This window comes from Pinus tabuliformis, chromosome 4_1, assembly GCF_031772625.1.
Source record: "Pinus tabuliformis cultivar Carrire ecotype Pingquan chromosome 4_1, CPIR1, whole genome shotgun sequence".
Lineage (NCBI taxonomy): Eukaryota > Viridiplantae > Streptophyta > Pinopsida > Pinales > Pinaceae > Pinus > Pinus tabuliformis.
The window spans coordinates 974,197,320-974,219,166 of record NC_142303.1 but is presented as its reverse complement, the minus strand read 5'-3'; the positions used below and the strand labels follow the sequence as shown (position 1 = coordinate 974,219,166).

The 21,847-nt window shown below is 41.0% G+C and overlaps 1 protein-coding gene across 4 annotated transcripts in view; it reads left to right on the top strand.

The window, feature by feature from the left end:
- ATSYTF (C2 domain-containing protein) overlaps positions 1 to 21,847 on the top strand; it is a 283,910-nt gene that overhangs the window by 70,075 nt on the left and 191,988 nt on the right. For all 4 annotated transcript variants that reach the window (XM_089420635.1, XM_089420636.1, XM_089420634.1 and 1 more), the window contains 2 exons: positions 3,497 to 3,526; positions 3,644 to 3,733. In XM_089420635.1, the coding sequence (XP_089276761.1) occupies positions 3,497 to 3,526; positions 3,644 to 3,733 (120 nt within the window). The remainder of the gene's footprint in view (positions 1 to 3,496; positions 3,527 to 3,643; positions 3,734 to 21,847) is intronic.

Sequence of the window (21,847 nt, the reverse complement as noted above, 5' to 3'; positions counted from 1 at the left end):
CATGCCCAACCTGCCAAAGTGCCTCAATAGTGCTAGCGCCTATCACTCCATGACTGGCCCCAATCTTGAGAAACAATCTGCCTTGCCTTATAGTGAGGGCTTTGGTGACTACCCATGTGTCTGCCTGTGAATGAATCAGTTTGCCTGTTATCTTGACCATGCTCACTAAGGAGTGAAGTATCCCACCAATCCACTGGATCCCTGGATCTCATAACCATACTGGAGGTTCACAACCCCCAATCCTCTCTGCCTGGTGCTGTGATATGTTGCTAGTTGTTGGGACCCCTCTATGCCCCGTCTCTGTCTCCTGTAGTTATCCAATAGGTGGACACTGAGCATCAAGAACTCGTGTCGCAATTAACCAACTGCTCTGTGCCTGCTGAATCACACAACATGATCTGTTATTCTAGCTCCTGATGATGTGCTCTGGTATTGTCGGAAGCCTAGGCATCATCCTGCCAACAAGGACTACCATCCCCTGCACCTCATGGTGACCTAATGCCTCGAGCCGTCCAGTTTGCCCATTCACTATTGAATTTAGGGTTGGTAGGATTTTGTAGTGATTATGACCAAATCTTCTATGCCAAAGTTCACATGGGCAAACTTCAATGTGAACCAAAGCTTGAACAAGGGGAGATAACAATCTGTGAAGTCTTCCTTCACAGATCCCAATCATTCTTGCATCTTCTATGCTTGAGTTTTTACCCCATACTATGGCCTTTCCACCAATGAAAACAACTCTATCCCCCTTGTCTTCTAGACTTGAAATGGAAAGTAGATTCTTGTGTAAACCTGGAACAAATAAGATATTGTTGAGACGAATATTTCCTCCATTCTCTAGCCCAAGTGAAGTTGATCCAATTCCTTTCAAAGGGTAGCTTTTATTGTCACCAAGCTCTACGGAGTAAGAGGACTTTCCTTTTGATAATGTCTTTAATTGCTTGTGATGACCAGTCATATGTCTTGATGCTCCACTATCGATTGCCCAAATACTCTCATCTTGAAATGTGAATAGTCCCTCATCCTTTGTAGATGTCTTGGTCACTTCCTTCTTAGAAGAAAATAGGAGATCCCTACTTCTTTGATTCCTTTCTTGAGTTGACTTGCCATCTTCGTACACTTCTTTAGTGTAGAGGAGCTCTTCATTATGCCCTTAGCCAAGCTTAGCTCTGATACCATGTTGAGAAATCTATAGGGCAGTAGTTAGGATGATTTCTCTTTCTACGATAACTTCTTGTGATATCTTTTTACTCTTTCTTGCTTGTTAACTTCTTCTCTTATTATTGTGTTTGTTTATCATCAAACAACTACCAGAAACGGGAAGAACAATAATACACAAGTACAAAAGATATATGCTGCAATCTAGGGACAAAACCTCTCCACTTGGGAGGATTACCCATAAATCTCTTATCTTATAGATTCTTCGATTGGCGAATTCCAAGACCTCTAGACCAAGACCAATACCCTTCAAGACCAAGTCCAACCTCTCTTGATGATGTGCTTCCTTTGTCCAAGTCAAACCCAGTCAAATCTCTTCCAACAACACAACTTCGACCCCCAGCTTCAGAATTTCGGCCTCTATTGCAGGTCTGAAATTTTCAGCCCCCAACAACTGCTACTGCATCCACACATGTGAGCTCAATTTAGCCTTCCAAGGCCTCCCAACAACTTCACTTTCTTTGCTTCCTTGTCTAGGGCTAGAATGTGACCTAGTAGGCCCTTCTTCCAGCAACTTTGATCCTCTTTCAACAAATAGAGAATCTCGACCTTGAAGCAGCAAACCCTAGCCTTCCTTCTTCGCATGTGTGAGATAGAATTAGCCTAGAAACTTCTTCCTTCGTCCTCTTCCTTCTTCGCTAGCCTTTTTCTACTCCTCCTTTGCTTGAATGAGATGTGAGATGAATGTGTCTCAAGGAGGTCGAGTTCCCTCCTTTATATAGGCTTCTCAAGGTGGACATGGCTCCTCAAAATAGGCCAACTTCTCAGCTCCTTGGCTGACTTGGTCTTGAAGGGTATTTTGACACTTTTAATTACAAAAATATTTTTCTTTACAAGTTACAATGTGCTCGATGGGGTCTTCAACTTATGACAATGACTCTTTTGACTTCTTGACCTAGGACAAACCCTAGAAGCACTCAATGGGTGCTTGACCTCTAAAATAAAAGACCTTGAGCATGAAACCCATGCTCCAATAACAATAATAAATTTTCTTTCATTTTACAAAATACAAGAATCAAAAGTACATTTCATATTTATGAAGACCGAACCTAGTTACACATTTTTCAACAAAGAGAACTAATGTTAAAATTGCAAAATGGCCAGAGATTCCAAAAGTGAGGCCCTCAAGCTTTATTTATAATTTTCTGGCCTCTTGTCCCCTTGTGGCCCCCTCTCTCTCTCTCCTAATTCACACTTCCTTTTCTTTTCTCTCTCCTCCAAGAGTGCGAGTTCCCTCCTTGGGTCGAATTTCTCTTTCTTGTGCCCCCGACATTCCACTAGAGCTGCAATTTTCCCTTTTTCTCCTAAGTCCCAAACCCAGAAACGTCCCCTTTCCAAAATTGCCTCTAATGTGGAAAATAAAAATTGGGGACATGACATTGTACATGTGGCCACAAAATTATAAAGTGTTTGAAGATGTAATTTCTTTAGCAGTTAATAAATTATTTAAATGGGCCAAGTAAGTCCTGAAATCATTATTATGAATTCTTCATCAGAGGACCTAATTAGTTGTGTGAATGTGTATAACAGCTCCCTCTTTCAATTTTAATTATCATAATTGATGGTGGCATCATCATATTTTGTGCCTCGTACCTTTATTTTGTTATCACATGTATATATCTGTAAATAGCCTGTTGTGTTGAGTAAAAGCACGATGCCATTCTTTTGTCCTTTATTGAAGTCATGTACACACTTATTTTTTCTTACATTGTTCTATTGTCATCAATGTAAAATTTGAACCTTGAGAAAGGTGCATTCAATAAGGAACAATGGATTCATTTCATTGTCCAATAGTCTACTTTGTTGTTGTAATGCTTGAAATCACCACTATATGCCTATTGATTTGTAACTGCACTTGTGCATCAGAAAGCATGGTTCTTCGAGAGTGAGTTTAACTAACACTTTATGAAATGCCTTAAATGCTTTATGCGTCTTTATTGTTATCTTGACTTTGCATGTACTTGAAAACAATAATATAACTTCTTTGTTTATTTCTTGTTTTAATGCCCGAAAATAAAAATAATTATACATTGAAAAGTAATAATTGATTTGAAGTCCTGTACATAAGATTTACCTACATAGTGAAAACATGTGCAGAATATATAAACTAAATATGCTTTATATCTCATGAAGGAATCATTTATATTTGATTGCTTTGATTTCTGTTCTAGGTTTTTAGATGTTGCTATTAGCATCTTTAGATGTTTTTTTTAATTTGTTCTCGATTTTTGTTAACATTTGTCTAACACCTTCTTACAATAAATTTGAATGCTTGCAGAAAAAGTTAAAGCGGAAAACAAGGCTTTTTGTGAGTATGTTTTTGTATTCATTTGTGCAAAGTGGGATGGCTTTTATTGAACTCATAGTGATACACGTATGATTTTGAACAGCTTGTCACTGACTTTTTGGTCCATGGTCTTTGCAGCAAAGTGTTGAATTGCAAGATTTCTCCCTAGGAGTGTCCCCTCCAACCTTAGGTCTTCAACGAACATACTGGTCAACTGCAGGTGGTCAGGTTAGATTTATTGTTTGTCTTGAAGTTGTGTTGAAAACCTGCAGATGATAGTCTATCTGTTGACTATGAGTTGAAGGCTTTAATAGTTTGAAAACTTATCTCAACTTGTTTTAAAATCAACTAAGTTTTAAATATGATTTAACGTGTGGTAGAGAACTGATTTATCCAATTTGGAAGGTGATCATTTAAAGTTAAACAATGGCTTATATATAGCTCAAAATTGAGAAAAATCTTTCTAGTTTACAAATGGTTGCAAAAAGTTGGAAAAAAACAGATATAATAAAATCCAGTGCTTAGCAATATGCATTATTCTTATGCTCTTCAGATTTTACATCCTTGATTCCTTCCATACCGGCTTTGTTTCATTGTTACTTTTACCAGTTAGATCACTTATATTTAGAACACAAAATGAACAATAAGAATAAATGATTTTATTAATTTCTTCAATAAATCAAGTACAATATATGTAGGGCTCCAACCCTAGATGAAGACACCGATCTTCAATCTCCCAAGCTCCAACCTGTATTATGCCAAGCACCGACTTGGACTTCCAAGGCTCCAGCCTTGTCAATTTTGAGGCACCAACCTCAAGGGCTCCAACCCTATATCCGGTTCAGGCTCTGACATAGTATCTTGAGGACTTCGATCCTCTAGGGTTGGAACCCTATCTTCCAAGGCACCAACCTTGTTTTTTTTTGAGGCTCCAACCTCTTGGGCTCCAACCCTTAGCTTTACTTCGTCAAGATATATTTGGTTATACTTCACGGCTCCCAATGTCTTCTTCAACGAGCCCTGTCAATCTTCGGTTGTGCCTTCACTTAGTCTCCACGTCACTGCATCAATGACAACCTTGTCTTGTAGAAAGTGTCATGACTGCTCTTCATCGTACCCAAACAATTTATCCAAGTCACCTCATGATGACATCAACGATGCATCATGATCTCCAAGAATATTCAGGATCAGCTAAAGCTTCTCAACAAGATGTCTTCAATAAGCTTCTAGATGACTCTTCAAGGTATGCTCAAGATCAGCTCCAATTGCTCTTCAAGATCTACAAGGTTCCAAAATAGTCTTCAACAACTGCATAATAGGTCTTTTGCAAGATATCTCCAAGACAAATCTTCAGGTCCAAGAGCTTCAATTTCTTCGCTGCCCAAGGCTCTTTCACTGTCCAAATACTTCACTGCTCCTCCACAGATCCAAGCACTGATACTTAGCACTGTTCCTCAAATCCGAAGCCTAAAAAAAAACACAGGTCTACACTTGAGATATCCAAGCTACAAGTCCACTGTTGTCCTGAGCATAAGTCTCCTTAGTTCACTGCAATGATAACAATCCTCTACAATGGTGACAGTTCACCTTTCCACAGGTTCACAACGCCACAGGTCTCTGAACTATTGCTTGGTTAAGGGTTCTAGTCTGAGTTTGAGGTTCGATACTATTCCTGTTTCTGAGCATGAAGGAAACTTATCTCAGGTCTGAGGCTACAGCTGTCCTTCTACAATTCTGGTCTATTTCCGAGTTAGTTCAGGTATGACTGCCCACAGTTCCAAGGCTCTTTCCACTGATGCGAGGCTTCCAATCAATCTACAGTTCCACAGAGCCGAGGTATGCACCAAATCTGAGCTGACTGTCACATAGATCTGTCCTCTCAAAACTGGTCCGAGCTCTACTGGTTTATTATTCTAAGCCACCACAGGTTTCTGATCCTCCACAGGTTAGTTATCACAGGTTCGATGCCTTACAGGCTTGCAAATCCGAGCTCCACGGGACTGTTGCTTCCAAAAGTCCGAATTGCCATCAACTTATGAAACCGTTAGATCTTATTTCCTCAGTTCATGAGTTGTGAACCGTATATATCTTTTGCGTTCAAATTCGATCAGGAATGGATCATCCGGGGCTTATATTTATAGTTGTTTTGATTGAATATCAAGGGACACGTCGAGTTAGATAAAACCGACTTGAGGGCCGACTTGCAGACAAATCATGATCGGTGAGAAATTGAGCGTGATCAGACCGTTATGAGAAAATATGATCGACAAGATGTTCAGCGTTTTTGTGAAACCAACACTTGTTGCTGCATGTTTGATGGGCGGATGATCGTGTGGGTATTTGAGACCGCAAATGACATGGTGACCACCGAGGAGTGGGACCATCGTGGATGTATTGACGTGGATAGGTAGGGACCCAGATGAGCGTTGACATGGATGTGTGGGGACCGTTTGGTTAATTATATATATGCTCAATATATGTTAATGTCCAATATATATGGTAAATTTGAGAGGAGTGGGGACTGCACCATTCAACAAGGAGTAGGTATATATGTTAAATACATTTTTAATTTATTGTCGATATATGTTATATAGTTTATATCATATAAATATAACATATATATTTATATTTGATATAAATATATGTATATATATGTCTAGTGATTTTTTCCCTCTTTTTTTTAAGTGTTTGGTATATTTCTTCAATGTCAAGACATATTCTTGTAGGATTTTTCATCAACACCCTTTCATCAAATTAGGGTTAGGGTTTGTTTTCAACAAAGGCTAGGGTTCCATGAATTGGGCACCTTAAGGTTTCTTTATAGGTTCAAGAGTTAGGGCTTCATTCTTTTGCTCATCCTAGGGCTTCATCATATTTGACAATTAACTTCCAGGCATCAACCTTTAGACCTAGGGTTCACATTATATGTCTTGGATAATGTTAGGGCATCATGTAGTTATCAACCATCATATGGGACTAGCTTCAATAATGCTAGATATCATATTGACATCAATGACAACCTTATCCAACAACACGGTTATCTATTTTTGAGAATAAACAATACATTGAATGCCGCATGGAATTTACATATTATCCTTTTTGCCTCAAAATCTAGCAAGTCTTGTGAGGGGAACTCACAAGACAAGAGCTAGACCAAGTGACAACACTATGAGGTGTGGCCCATTGTCACCACAACCACCACCTCCTACTCTTTAGTGGATTCTCACCACAAGGGAGGCTTCCCTATGTTAGGTCACCTAATGGATATATCAAGTCTAAGGCTTAGAGGTGACAAGGATAAGCTTAGGACAGGTACTCAACTTAAGGGTAGGGTTCAAACTAGTTTAGATAAGGCAAAGCGTACCCTCCAAAAGGACAATCTAGGGGACAAGTGACCTAGGGTTTGTGAGTAAGCAAGGTTAATAGGCTTATCTAGGTACACAAGGCCAAGAAAAGGCTTGAATTGATGAATATGATCAATTTTTGGAACAACAAGCCTTCAAGAAGTCCCAAGTTGAAGCCTACGGCTAGATTAGGGTTTTCTTAGGGCTAGTGATGTCAGCCCTAAAATGGAAGAATTAGCCCCAGGACAAAGATGATTTTGAGGCAATGTCTTACCAACCACATGTTGAATCCTTCCACAAACTGACACATGCACCCTATTTGAATTTCGACCCTAAACCTAGCATAACGGTTTGCCTTAAAGGGTTGAAGATTTGAAAGAGGAGAGATAAATTAGTTTTTATGGAAAATTTATGGTCTGATCACTAATGTGGGAAGGCCAGTGCTTGATCTTGGGTATGTAGTCTAAAGGGAGATCTACTTCGGAAAAACCAAACGTTGGAATGGAGTAAGGGAATATATGAAAAACCCTAGTTTCATACCCTAGCTATCATTTTATGAGGGAACAAAGTCATTGAGGAGAGCTTAACATGAAGGATCACTCAAGGGATTGTCACACAAATCTTAAAAGGGTAATGCATACAATACCATTGCCAAGATTTCATAGAAAAATATTCAATAAAAACTAGCACATAGAAACCCTAACAATATCCATTCCATGCAATAGCCATAAAGATATTCAAATACATAGAATACTTACAAGAAAAATGCATGAACCAATCCTTTATTGTTCCAAAATGACATCTCCAAAGCAAGAGAAAGTCTCCATAAGCAAATACTCCACAAAAGATCATATCTCCACAAGAAACAAGTCAATTTCAGCTAGGCTGAAATTCTCTAAGAAAGCTGAATTGATCCACAAGTGATGATGAAAATAAAAATGAGGTGACCTCTATTTATATGAGGTCTACCTCAATTAATTTTAGACTAATGAAGCCACTACAACAAGTTTGACATAAGATAAACTTTGGTTACATGCCAACCCACTAGCTAAAAGGCATAATAGATCACAAATGTCCACATGTGTGAGTTGTATGTTGATTTGGGGTAGCATCAGATGTGCTCTAAGCCTCAAATTTTGCAAGGAGGCTTGGGCACATGTATTCCAAAGAACCCAGAAAGCATTTTGGGAAATTCCATCCAGAAGTGATTTTATTAAAATAATTAATATTTTTAATGGGGTTCCTAAGTCTAAACTTAGGAAAGTTAAAATATTAATGGGTATTAATTTAATCATGAGTGGAACTTCTAGAAAAAGACACGGATCAAGCCAAAACGATTTGAGCCTTTGATTGAGATTTAATCTAGGTCGTTGGTTACCCAACAGGTAGATATAAGAAGGGGCTTGAGGATCATTTGGAAAAGACACCAGGCAGATACTTAGTTGCCCGAGTAAAATCGATTTTTTCATTGGTCGAAGTTCGACAAGAGAAAATCGATTCAAAGGAGAGTTGCAGGTGGAGAGACAAAGAATGTTCAACATCAATCAGAGAGACATGGATGAAGACACAAAGCAGTAGAAGGGACAGCGTTGGGCAGATTGATGCTAGGAGAGGTAGTGCTGGCTTGGGTGACGCATGCATTGCGCAGGCTAGTCCAGGGGCCAGAGAAAGTTACACTGGGCAAGCCAGAGAGACACAGAGGGTGGAGGAACTTCTCTCTTGGGTCAGATACTTGTTCAAGAGCGTCTGTAAATTTTTCTCAGAAAGCCTTGTTCCATACTGTTGGGTGTAATTTGTACATGAAGATTTTTGCTAAAGTATAATAAAACCTTCATCTGCTGCACCGGTTTTCCCGCGTTGGTTTTTTCGGGGACAATTGTCCAAAAATAACTGTCATTGTGATTGTATTTGTGCTAACATTTTGCTTACATTTACTTTCTGCAAAGTTTTAATTGTGAAGGTTGCAGTAGAATATATTTCGATATTTGCCGTAAGGATACAGTAGATAACTTATTTCGGAAGTAATAAGTAGAAGAAATAATATTAATCACTACAATAGGATTTCTATTTAGAAATTTTCACATGGTATGAGAGCTACAGTGAAGCAAAAGAGAGAAGCCGGAGGATCCAGCGTTGAGAAGAGAAGGGAATTCGAAATTCCTGCAAGGGTAGAAATTCGAATTTCCCAGAGAATTGCGCAGTTCAAACCAAGGAGATTGGATTTCGTGGGAAAACTCTCTCTGAGTGAGCCGACAGAGAGGTAAGTCTTTTCCAATCGAAATTTATTAGTGGTAGAAGGGACATCGCAATAGAAGATTCAACAAGGAGGATTATCTCAGGTGGGACGCAATTTTTCCTACAACAGTTGTTGGGATATGTTAGCGTCAGAAATTGGCACAATATGGATACTTAAAGTGTCTCAGATTTATCTACCAGATTAGAAGAGGAATTCACATCCCTAGCTAATTCAACATCAGTCGATGTTTGGTACATTGATAGTAGGGCTTCAACTCATATGATTGGAGTATGAGAACATTTCTCAAGCTATCAAGGTGAACAAATGGACTTCCAAATAACTATGGGAAACAGAACAAAATGTACTCCAGTAGGCACCATAGCTTTTCAAACAGAAGCAGGGACCAACATCTGAGCCACCAATGTTCTGCATGTGTCAAGATTAGGAATGAATTTAATTTCAGTGTCCCAGTTATAGGACAAGGGATATGATGTATACTTCATCGGGAAGAAAGTTTACATTAAGCATCCAAGCTGGCAGAAGAAAAAGAAAATTGGGGTTCGAAGCAACAAGTTGTATAGTTTGCAGCTCGAATCGCCAATGGCACTGATAGGCAACAACTATAATGGTGAGAAGGAGCGAAATGAATTATGGCATAGGCGAATGGGGCACTTGCACCATGGAGCACTGAGGATGCTTAGAGAGACTCTTACAAGGATACCAGTCCTTAGTAGTGAACATGATGACTTGTGCAGAGGATGTGTGCTAAGAAAGTACGCTAAAACAACGTTTTCTAGAAGTAACAATAGAGCAGAGTGTGTATTAGGATTAGTACCTCAGATATCTACGGTCCTATGTCCACAAGGGCTCTTAGTAGTGGCAAATACTTTGTCACTTTTATCGATGATCACTCCAGAAAAACCTGGATCTATTTTTTAAAGACGAAGGATGAGGTCTTTGATCGTTTCCGAGAGTTTAAGTCTCTTGTTGAAAATATGACAGGGAAAAGATAAAGGTATTGCGTTCAGATAATGGTGGAGAATATACAGACAAAGATTTCACAGATTTTTGCGCAAAGTAGGGCATCAAAAGAGAGTGGACAACTCCATATAATCCGGAGTAGAATGGATTGGCAGAACGGAAGAACCGAATTATTGTTGGGGTAGCCAAAGCCATGTTGTATGATCAGGATCTACCTAAGTATCTATGGGCAGAAGCTTGCAACACGACAGTATATATCCAAAATAGAACTCCTCATAGAGCATTGGGGAAGAGAACGCCCAAAGGAGTGTTCACAGGGAAGAAGCCGGAAGTCAGTCATCTCAGGATATTCGGAAGCGTGGCTTATTGCCACATTTTAGAAGAGAAGCACAACAAACTGGATTAGACTGTAGAGAAGGGGTATCTCATAGGATACAACGAGACTTCAAAGGCATAAAGAATCTACATTCCTGGCAGCAGGAAGATTGTAGTAAGACAGGATGCAAAGTTCATGGAAGGTAGAGCTTTCAAGAAATCTTGTGAAATTCTTATAGAAGATCAGTTTAGAGATGTTCTGTTAGTACAAGAGCAGCAGGGGCAACAAGAAGGACAGGTAGGAGAGCATACACCTGGGTCGAGTACAATGACCAACACCAGTATCTCCTTAGAGGGAGGAAATGCGGATGCTTCTCAATAGACGAAACGACATGATCAGGAGGAAGAGTTGGTTGAGCCTCCCACTACCAGTGGTAGAACGAGCAAAGAAGTGTGGCAGACACTAAGGGACACAGAGGAGTTTGTTAGAGCTCCTAGAGCCAAGAAGAGGCAACGTAGATAACCAGATAGATACCAAGCATTGGTAGCTCAGGTTGAAGAAACCTCTAGCTTTTAGGAAGCTGTTCAACAATAAGTATGGGTGGATGCCATGGTGGAAGAGTACAACTCCATCACGATGAATGATGTTTTGGAAGTAGTACTTAGACCAGAAAAATAGATCAGTTGTAGGATCACGATGGATCTACAAGATCATGTATGCTGCAAATGACGGCATAGAGAAGTACAAGGCAAGGTTCGTAGCAAAGGGGTATGCTCAGAAAGAAGGAATAGGCTATGAAGAGACCTTCGCCCCAGTTGCTTGATACACCTCTATTAGATTTGTTATATCCCTAACAACTCAAATGGGATGGGAGATTCACCTGATGGATGTCAAGACAACATTCTTGAACAGAGTGATAGAAGAGGAGGTGTATATAGAACAGTCCGTAGGCTTCGAAACTCATGAGAAGACGTCCCTTGTTTGCAGGTTAAAGAAAGCCTTGTACAGGCTCAAGCAGACACCCAGAGCATGGTATGGTCAAATTGATAGTTACTTGCAACAGTGGGGATTTTTCAAGAGTGATGCTGATCCCAATCTCTACTATTTACTAGTAGAGAATGAGCCACTTATTCTGGTACTATATGTAGATGACCTGTTCCTAACTGGGTCATCTAGGCTCATCCAAGATTGCAAGAAGAATCTTGAAGCCGAATTCGACATGAAGGACTTGGGATTGATGCATTATTTTCTGGGGTTGGAAGTTTGGCAGAAGAATGGGGAGATCTTCCTTGGACAAGGAAGGTATGCTACAGAAATTCTGAAGAGATTCAGAATGCAGGATTGCCGACCCATGGCTACTCCCATGATCACCAACTAGAAGAAAATAGATGCATCAGAGGACAAAGAAGTAGATCCCACCTTGTACAGGCAGCTCATTGGGTCGCTTATGTATCTGGTCAACACTAGGCCAGACATTTGTTTTGCTGTCAACACTCTTAGTCAGTTCATGGTGGAACCAAAAAGGGTGCATTGGGCAGCAGCAAGACACATACTTAGGTATGTACGTGGAACAATCGGATATGGGTTGAAGTACTCTAGAGGGGAGGACATCAGTTTGAATGGGTTCACCGATGCAGATTGGGCAGGTAATTCAGTAGACCGAAAAAGTACCTCAGGGTACTGCTTCAGTGTTGGATCAGGGATGATATCTTGGTGCAGTAGGAAGCAGAAATCGATAGCACTGAGTTCAACAGAAGCAGAATATATGGTAGGCAACACAACTACATGCGAAGCCACATGGCTTGAAAAATTGATTGCGAGTCTATTAAGAAAAAGGATGGAAGCGACCAAGTTTTACTGCGATAATCATAGATGCATCAAACTCTTTGAGAATCCAATATTTCATGATTGGTCGAAACATAGATATCCGTTGTCACTTTATCGAAGACTGTGTTCAGCATGGTGCAGTACAGCTACAATATGTTCCCACAGGAGAGCAGGTGGTCGATATACTCTAAATGCTCTCGGAAAAGCTAAGTTCACTCAGTTCAAAGAGTAGTTGGGTATGGTTGAAAACAATGTTCCACCAAGACTCCGGGACGGGGAGACGCGGGTGCGGGGAGACGCACAAAGGGGACGTGTGGGAGTACACTCATATTTTAGGGAAATTTAGGGGGAATGGGGGGACGTTGGGGTATATAATTTTTTCCCTTTTTAATATATATATATCTATATATATATAATTCATATTCTATAATGAAAGCATAAATACAATAATGCATACATATTTGAATTAAATAATGAAATACATTGATCCATACTCGTCATCCTTACTAATACATACATGATTCATCCATAGACCACGAGATTCAATAATGAAATACTCTGATCCATATTCATTATTCATTATTCACCATTATAGAACCTACAGTGATTTAAAAATTAAATTCATCATTCTAGATTCTAAATTGATTTAAAATTTAAATTCATCATTCTAGAATCTAATTAGTACCAAGAAAAATAGACTATTATAGATACTGAAATATAAAGTCTGGAATAGTAAATTGATATAGCTAAAACTAAAAACAGTGGAGTGATGAGTCTAAAAGTCGCTCTAAAATACACAGAGGGCTTGGTGCTCTTGATTAAATACTAATTCCATACCCTTGTACATGACAAAATGCAATGGAAACATTGCAATCCATCGAATCCTGAATTCTTGAAAAACCGTTAAGTCTGCTGGATTTTGAGTGAGATCTAAAATTCTACTTTCTCCATATGAAATCCAATGAGGTGGAACCACTCTCAAACATCCTAAATCATTTCATGGTAATGTTAAAAATTTAAGTAAAAGGATGAAAATGAAAGATAAAGGAGAATGTCACTTTTACTTTAAGAATTTAACATTACCATGAATTGCATAGCATTAGTAGGGAAATCTGGTCAAATACTGCGTTTTCCCTGTCATAAATCATTGTTTACAAGCAAATTTAAGGGGGGACGCATAGCCCATTTTGAGGGGGGGCGCCCAGGCGTCACCTACACTAGGGAAATGTCCCCCCCTGCGTCTCCACGTGTCTCCCCAAAAGGGGGACATGGGGAAACGTTTTCTTAGACGTCCCCCCGTCCCAGGTGCGTGGGGTGCAAGGGGTGTGCGCACCTGACCTTCGGGGATGCGTCCCCGTGGAACACTGGTTGAAAATCCGTTTCAATAGCAGCAACAGTTTGCAGTGCATGGACAGTTGGCAGTGGCAGTGTCAAAGGCAACAATACTATTGCAACAGCAACACAGTGGTTGGTGGACAACATGTCAGACATCAGCAACGTAGAGGACGATGCTTCAGAGTCAAAGCAGTATGCAGTAGTAGTGTATTGCTAGAGCACATTCCTCGCTAAGAGGGAGTGTTGATTTGGGGTAGCATCAGATGTGCTCTAAGCCTAAAATTTTGCAGGGAGGATTGGGCACATGTATTCCAAAGATCCCAGAAAGCGTTTTGGGAATTCCACCCATAAGTGTTTTTATTAAAATAATTAATATTTTTAATGGGGTTCCTATGTCTGAACTTAGGAAAAAATTAAAATATTAATGGGTATTAATCTAATCATGGATGAAACTTCTAGAAAAATACACAGATCAATCCAAAACGATTTGAGCCTTTGATTAAGATTTAATCTAGGCCGTTGGTTATCCAACAGGAAGATATAAGAAGGGGCTTAAGGGTTGGAAAATACACCAGGCAGATACTTAGTTGCTCAAGTAAATTCGATTTTCTCAGTGGTCGAAGTTCGACAAGATAAAATCAATTTAGAGGGAAAGTTGCAAGTGGAGGAGAGACAGAGAGGGTGCAACATCAGTGAGAGAGACACGAAAGAAGAGGCAGAGCAGTAGAAGGGACATCGGAGGGCATATTGACACTGGGAGAGGCAACGTTGGCTTGGGTGATGCAGGGATTGTGCAGGCCAGTCCAGGGGCCAGAGAAAGTGATGCTGGGCAAGACAGAGAGACACAGAGGGTGGAGGAACTTCTCTCTCGGGTCAAATACTTGTTCAGGAACGTCTATAAATTTTTCTCAAAAAGCCTTGTTCCATACTGCTGGGTGTAATTTGTACATGAAGATTTTTGCTGAAGAATAATAAAACCCTCATCTGCGGCACCAATTTTCCCGCATTGGTTTTTCCGGGGATAATTGTCCAAAAGTAACTGTGTCATTGTGATTGTATTTGTGCCAGCATTTTACTTACATTTAATTTTTGCAGTGTTTTAATTGTGAAGCCTGTAGTAGAATATATTTCGATATTTGCATTAAGGATACAGTAGATAACTTATTTCGGAAGTAATAAGTAGAAGAAATAATATTAATCACTACAGTAGGATTTCTATTTAGAAATTTTCACACTGTAGCCTGAAATAACGCTGGCGTCATGCCCTTTTACGGCTCAAATTTCCATGCCAAAGTCTGAATAAGTGTCTAAGTGCCTGGATCATCCAAAATTTGAGGTAATGCCCTCAAATCGTCCTCTAGGGTCCCAAGTGTAACTGGGGTGCCATCATGTGGTATCCAACTATTAAAACGAGGCCTCCTCTCTCCAACGTTAGGGATTCTGTATGTGCAACAAGCCTTCCCTAGTCTCTCAATGGGAGACCATCCTCATCTGGGCTTTGAATCAAGTCTGCCCATTAGGTTGTGTCAAGTCCAGCGTGGGGGCAATTGGGTCTAGTGGTGTCATCATGAAGAATCCTTTGTGCTAGGTTAAAGTAGACCAACATCTTGGGTCTTGAGGGTACTCTGGGACATGCAATATTTGCTCATATTTTCAGGAGGCTAAACTCTCTCAATGTTGCACCTGCTAAGCCATCTGTCTCTATGAAGAAGCTTGGGTACCTATGGAGTGTGTGCCCTCAAGGCATGGGCTGTTGTGGACAACCTAACAAAAACAACATGGACTCAAGTGAAAGCAACCATCTATCAGAGACTAAGATCAAACATGCATCTAAGTGTACCAAACTTGAATGTTAAGGGCTTAATAATACTTCAAAAAACGATTACCTTCTGATATATAACTAAACCAAGTCTTGTAAAGGTGTTCCCTACTTGGATAAAGGTGGCTAATGGTCAACCCTATTAGGTGTTTTCAACCCTCAAGGGTGTTAGTTTTTGTAGCATCAAATCGTGTTCTAGCCTTGAAATTTGATGAAGAGGCTAGAATACATGAGATCTCCAAAACTCAAAAATCGTTTATGGAAATTCCACCTAGAGATGACTTAATTAGATTATTAACCAATTTTTTACTGTTTCCTAAGTCTAAACTTAGGAAAACTGGTTAATTAATCAGAATTAATTAAGTCAAGGTGAGAATTCTCTAGAAACTCACATGGATTGATCCAGAAATAATCTGAGTCTCGATTAAGATTTAATCTTGGCCGTTGGAGTCTCAACAGGAAGACATAAGAATGGATAGATGTGGTGATGGAGAGTGCACCAGAATCACTTGGAGAATTCGATTTTCCAGAGTAGCAACAGTTAGTTGCCAAAGAGTTCGAGCTTTAGTGAGGTAGCAGAAATAGTGAGGCGCAGGGACATTGATCTAGAGGAAGTTTTCAAGAGCCGGAGAGGCAGTAGCAAGAGGGCTGAGTTATTCTCAGTGAGGCAGCGCAAAGGATTGCGCAGTGGCTTCACAGTAGAAGTTCGATTTGCTGGAGAGAAATTCGTTCTCAGTTCCAGAGGTTGGCTAGAGGGTCCAGAGTGCTGGAGAGGTGATTTCCTTAGCATAGATAGGCATAACGACTTCATCAGAGGCAGGTTGGAGGCTTGACATCATAGGGTCTGCGCAGAGCAGTGCAGAGGCTGACGCAGATGGTCTAGGAGGCTGAGTTTCCCAAAGGAAGTTGTGTCAGGATTGCTTGTGGAAGAAGGGTAATTCCCTTAAAATAATTTTGCCCAAATTTTCTTGTTGTTTGGATTGCTAGTTGGGCATCCATAACATTTGTACTAAGATATTCACTCTTGCATGAGAATAAAAACCCTCACTGTTGCATCAGTTTTCCAAAGTTGGGTTTTTCGGGGACATTTGTCCAAAATAACAATGTCATTTTTTATTGTGTGCGCTAGTATTTTCTCAGTTTCCAGTGCTATTATTTCCACAGTTTTTATTTGTGAAGGTTGCTGTGTGTTTATTTCAATGTTGTTGTAACAATAAACTGAATAATTAATTTATCAATTAGAAGAAATAATATCAGTTGCTGCAATAGGATTCCAATTTTGGAATTTTCACATGGTATTAGAGCGTGAGTGATCAGCAGGAAACTCATCAGCGAAGGAAAGAATTTCGCTGCTCAGAGGGAGCAGCAGTTCGAAATTCTCAAAGACAATGCAGTATCCAGACAGGCAAGTCGAATTTTTGGGGCATAAAAATTCGATTTTCAGTTGTAGGAGTGCAGAAAAATCGAATTTCCTGAGATTGTAATTCCATTAATAAGAGGGAGCCACTGCAACTTAGATTTTCGCTGAGCAGATCCCTGGTTGGACGCAGAGGGTTTTGCTACAGGTTGTTGAAGCAGAATCCGCGTTGAGTGGAACAGAAAAGCACACATATCAGAGGGAAAATTTCTCTCAGGGAACTTAGAGTCTCAGAAGTTCGAATTTCCAATTGCAGATTGGCAGTAACAGCTAGCAGAGCCACGCTTTCTAGGAGGGCGTGCGAATAATAGAGTAGCAGCTAAGCATAGGGAAAGAGGGAGTTTTCGAAAATTTTGAGAGATAGCCACTGTAGGGCTTAGAGATCAGGATAGGTTGGATGGAGCTTCCAACTATGTCATTTGGAAGGCTAGGATGTCCTTCCTTCTAGATGAATATGGCCTGAAAGCCTACATTGATAATGTAGTGGTAGTTCCTCAGGATGCAGACCAGCTCAAGGAATATAGGAAGGAGATGGCGCAAGCGAAGCGGTTGATCTTGGATGGAGTCCGGGACCATATAGTCTCACATATAGCGGCCAAGGGAACGACCAAAGAGATGTGGGATGCTCTCTCCACGCTATACCAGGGTACTTCCGAGCAACAAAAGATGTTCCTAGAGGAGAAGTTGAGATGCATTAGGATGCAGAAGGGGGAAGGCATAGATCCCTTCCTCACCAGGATTCAGGAGGTTCGAGATCAACTGTCAGTTGTTGGGGTAGCGCCTCAACCTTCAAAGCTAGTACGATTGGCACTCAACAGTGTCTCAGAGGATTGGCAGGTCTTCGTCCAAAGTATATTGGGCAGAGACACGCTACCAGGATGGGATAAAATGTGGGCCGATTTGCAGCAGGAGGAGTTGAGATGAGCTCTGTTGAAGAGCTCCATCAGTGGGAGCAGTAGCAGCGGACAAAAGGTGGTGAAGGAGGAGGAGAATGTGGCCCTAGCATCTATGGTCCCAGTGAGGGATAGGGGGAGCAGAGAAAGAAGAATAAGGACCTATCTAAGGTCAAGTGTTTCAGGTGTGGCGAGTTTGGCAACTACAATACTTAGTGTCCTCTTAGAAAGAAGGACAAAGCGGAGAAGCAGGACCAGCAGGCAGTGTCAGTTGAGATCGGCAAGTTGTCCTTTGGGATGGAGAAAGACTTCGCGATGTTGGCACCCATACCTCCAGGAGTGAGGTGGGGTGACTTGGAGTTGTAGCCCTAGAGAGCTACAGATTGGGCAGGGTCCTTGAGGAGTCCACCTCATGGATCATTACCTGGCTACAGTGACCCACAATATTTAGTAGCAGGATGGATCAATGTCAGAGGTGCAATCGATACCAAAGTGACAGTTGCAGTTAGATGCTGGAGAGCGCAGTGCAGAGTTGGCAACAATGCAAAGTCAACAACAATGCCGATTCTTCAGTGACAGTGCAGATGCTAGTAGCAGTTAGGACTCGAGAGACAGATGCATCATACTGAACACAGTTGATTTAGTATTTTGGATGCTTCTCAGTTGCAGTTGCAACAACAACAAATGAGAGGGAGTTGTAGTGCAGATGCAGTGTTGGCAGTGTCAGCAGCAGCACAAATGCAACATCAAAGTTATGCAGTAGTTGGTGAGCAGCAACATCCAGACATCAGCGACATGACAGGAGGTGATACAGAGACAAGGTGTTGTGACAGGGTGTGCAGAACTAGAACACATTCCTTGCTAAGAGGGAGTGTTAGTTTCTTTAGCATCAGATGTTTTCTAGCCACAAAATTTGGTGGAGAGGCTAGAATATATGAGATCTCCAAAACCCATAAATCGTTTCTAGAAATTCCACCTAGAGATGACTTAATTAGATTATTAACCTATTTTTTAATGTTTCCTAAGTCTAAACTTAGGAAGATTGGTTAATTAATAAGAATGAATTAAGTCAAGGTGAGAATTCTTTAGAAACTTGCATAGATTGATCCAGAAATGGTCTGAATCATTGATTAAGATTTAATCTTGGCTATTGGAGTCCCAATAGGATGGCATAAGAAGGGATCGTTATGGCGATGGAGAGTGCATCTAAACTTAGGAAGATTGGTTAATTAATAAGAATGAATTAAGTCAAGGTGAGAATTCTCTAGAAACTTGCATAGATTGATCCAGAAATGGTCTGAATCATTGATTAAGATTTAATCTTGGCTATTGGAGTCCCAACAGGATGACATAAGAAGGGATCGTTATGGCGATGGAGAGTGCATCGAAATCACTTGGAGAATTCAATTTTCCAGAGTAGCAGCAGTCAGTTGCCGGAGAGTCTGAGCTTTAGTGAGGCAACAAAAATAGTGAAGGGTAGAGATAGTGATCCGAAGGAAGTTTTCTAGATCCAGAGAGGCAACAACAAGAGGGCTGAGTTATTCCCAGTGAGGCAGCGATGAGAGGGCTGAGTTATTCCTAGTGAGGCAGTGCAGAGGACTGCGTAGTTGCTTCAGAGAAGCAGTTCGATTTTCTGGAGAGAAATTTGTTCTCTGTTCCAGAGGCTAAGCAAAGGGTCGAGATTCTCGGAGAGGCTATTTCCTCAGAAGAGACAGGTAGAACGATTTCATCAGAGGTAGGTTGGAGGCTTGACGTCATAGGGTCTGCACAGAGCAGCGCAGAGGTGACACAGAGGGTCTAGGAGGCCGATTTTTTTGAATGAAGTTGTGTCGGGATTGCTTGTGGAAGAAGGATAATTCTCTTAAAATAATTTTGCCCATATTTTCTTGCTGTTTGGATTGCCAGTAGGGCATCCATAGATTGTACTCAGATATTCACTGCTGCATAATAATAAAAACCCTCACTGCTACACTGGTTTTCCCAAGTTGGATTTTTCCAAAGACATTTGTCCAAAATAACGGTGTCATTTTTTATTGTGTGTGTGCTAGTATTTTCTCAGTTTCTGTAATATCCCCAATTTTGATTTTCAGCATTAGAGATGAGTTTGGGGAGAGAACGCAATTCCGACAACGAGACTTAGGAGGAAAAGAGAATATTGTGGCTTTAGTGGAAAGTGGGGACCACAAGAAAGAGGAATTCGACCCAAGGAGGGAACTCACACTCTTGGAAGAGATAGGACAGAGAAGGGAGTGCGAATTAGGAGAGAGAGAGAGAGAGTGGGGACCATAAGGAGAGAAGGAGCCACGAATTGTAAGTAGAGCAAGAGGCACTCATTTTGGTCATTCATTCATCTATTCAGAAACTTTACTTTGACATAGCACACTTGAGCGGAAGCCAAGTCTGCAAGTGTTGTTTAGCACACAAGTGTCTCTGAGCGGAAATCTCAATCCTTGCTTCGGTGGACTTCAAGTGCCAGCCCAAGGAGGGAGTTCCATCCTTTTCCTATTGTTCCAACAATGGGAGTGAGAGTTTGTGTGGAGGGGACACTAGCAGCAGTGCAGGGACTGGGCAGTGCTGGGAGGAGACACACTTGGGAGTTGCGGAGTGAAGGGAGTTTGGGCCTAAAACTTGAGGTGGAGTCTGGGGAAGTCTGAGCAACAAACACAACATTTGCTATAGGTCACATCTTCTGCTTGTGGAGGAAGGCCAAGCATTTGGGGGTCAATTTTGGAGCTTCAAAACTAGGAAAAACCCGTTTTGGGTTTTTCAGGGTTTATTCATATTGAGTGGCCAAGATTAATTTGGCAGAATTTTCTGAGCAGATTTGAGGAGTCAAATAGGGGTCCCAACTCAGCTAGCAACTTGAGGAGCCAGGGGAAACTTGGGCTGAAATTCGAAGGTCAACAGTTGGCCAATTCCTTCGTGGGTTATTGGTGGAGAGCCTGGAGTTAATTTCTCGGAATTTTCTAAGCACCTGAGGAGGCCCTAGCAGCAGTTCATTGCAGCCAACAACATATTTTCTGGGTAGTTTCAGCGTAGAGGCAGGAGAGAGCAACATCAGATTTGAGATGGATTTCTTATAGTTCATATGGGTTTAGCTAACTTGCCTTGAGCAAGCCCAGGTGCACTCTTTCCAACACCACATTGTACGCTCTTATTTATTAATAATGGTTCAAATCAACATAGTTCATAGAGATTTCTAGTCGTTAAATGTGTTGTAAATTTTTGCATGTGTTTCTGCTATGTTTGCTTTGTTTATAATTGTATATTTCCATTATGGATATTACAGTGGTATCCAAGCCATAATCTTGGCTTAGCCTATGGGAAACCCTTCGTTCTATGACAAGACCATAATTTAAAAAGAAAAAACTAAGAAATCATGGAATCCAAAGAAAGGTTATAATCAAACAACATGGCGGTAACCTTGAATGAGGTGATTAGGATGCAACAAATGATGATTGATATGGGGGAGCAGGTGATTCATTCCGCAATTGAGAATCCAAACATGATTGTAAATGATGTGGAGTTATTGGGAGCAAACTGGAGGGCATACCAATCATTGGGTCATGGCATTCAGGTGTCCCTCTCTTTTTGGGAGTTCTGTGAACTAAGAGGCATGCACAAACCAATGGAGATTCAATGGAATTTTGCTGGGATGATGAGGAGGATTAAGGAAGAAGACGAGAGAGTAGTTCAAGGAGCCATGGTTGGCAAGGAGATAGTTGAGCATACACCCGTTGATGAGATGCCATCCGTTGTTGAGGTATCCATTGATGAGGTATCCTGGGTTGTGATCGAGTTCTCAGGTGATAGTAGTGCACCACAGGTTGATGAGGTGCTAGAGAAATCTCCACTGTTGATGAGGAGCCAATAGGTACAGGGGCATCCAGATCTATGATAGAGTTGCCGGACGACAGTCACCTACAGCTGACTGGTGAGCATGTCTTGCATGTTGGGTTGTTTATGGAGGAGCAGTTGGAGGCTCATATTGAGCCTGTGATGGAGGAGGATGTGCAGGCATCCTTTCAGCTAGCCATTGATGAGGGGCAACATAGAGACCACACATTGGGATTTCAGCACAGTTCGCTTCAGAGGCGCACTGACAGGATCTCCAACGTTATCAGGCCATCCTTATGCATTGGATTGAGAGAGGAAGAGTTATCTAGGCATACCA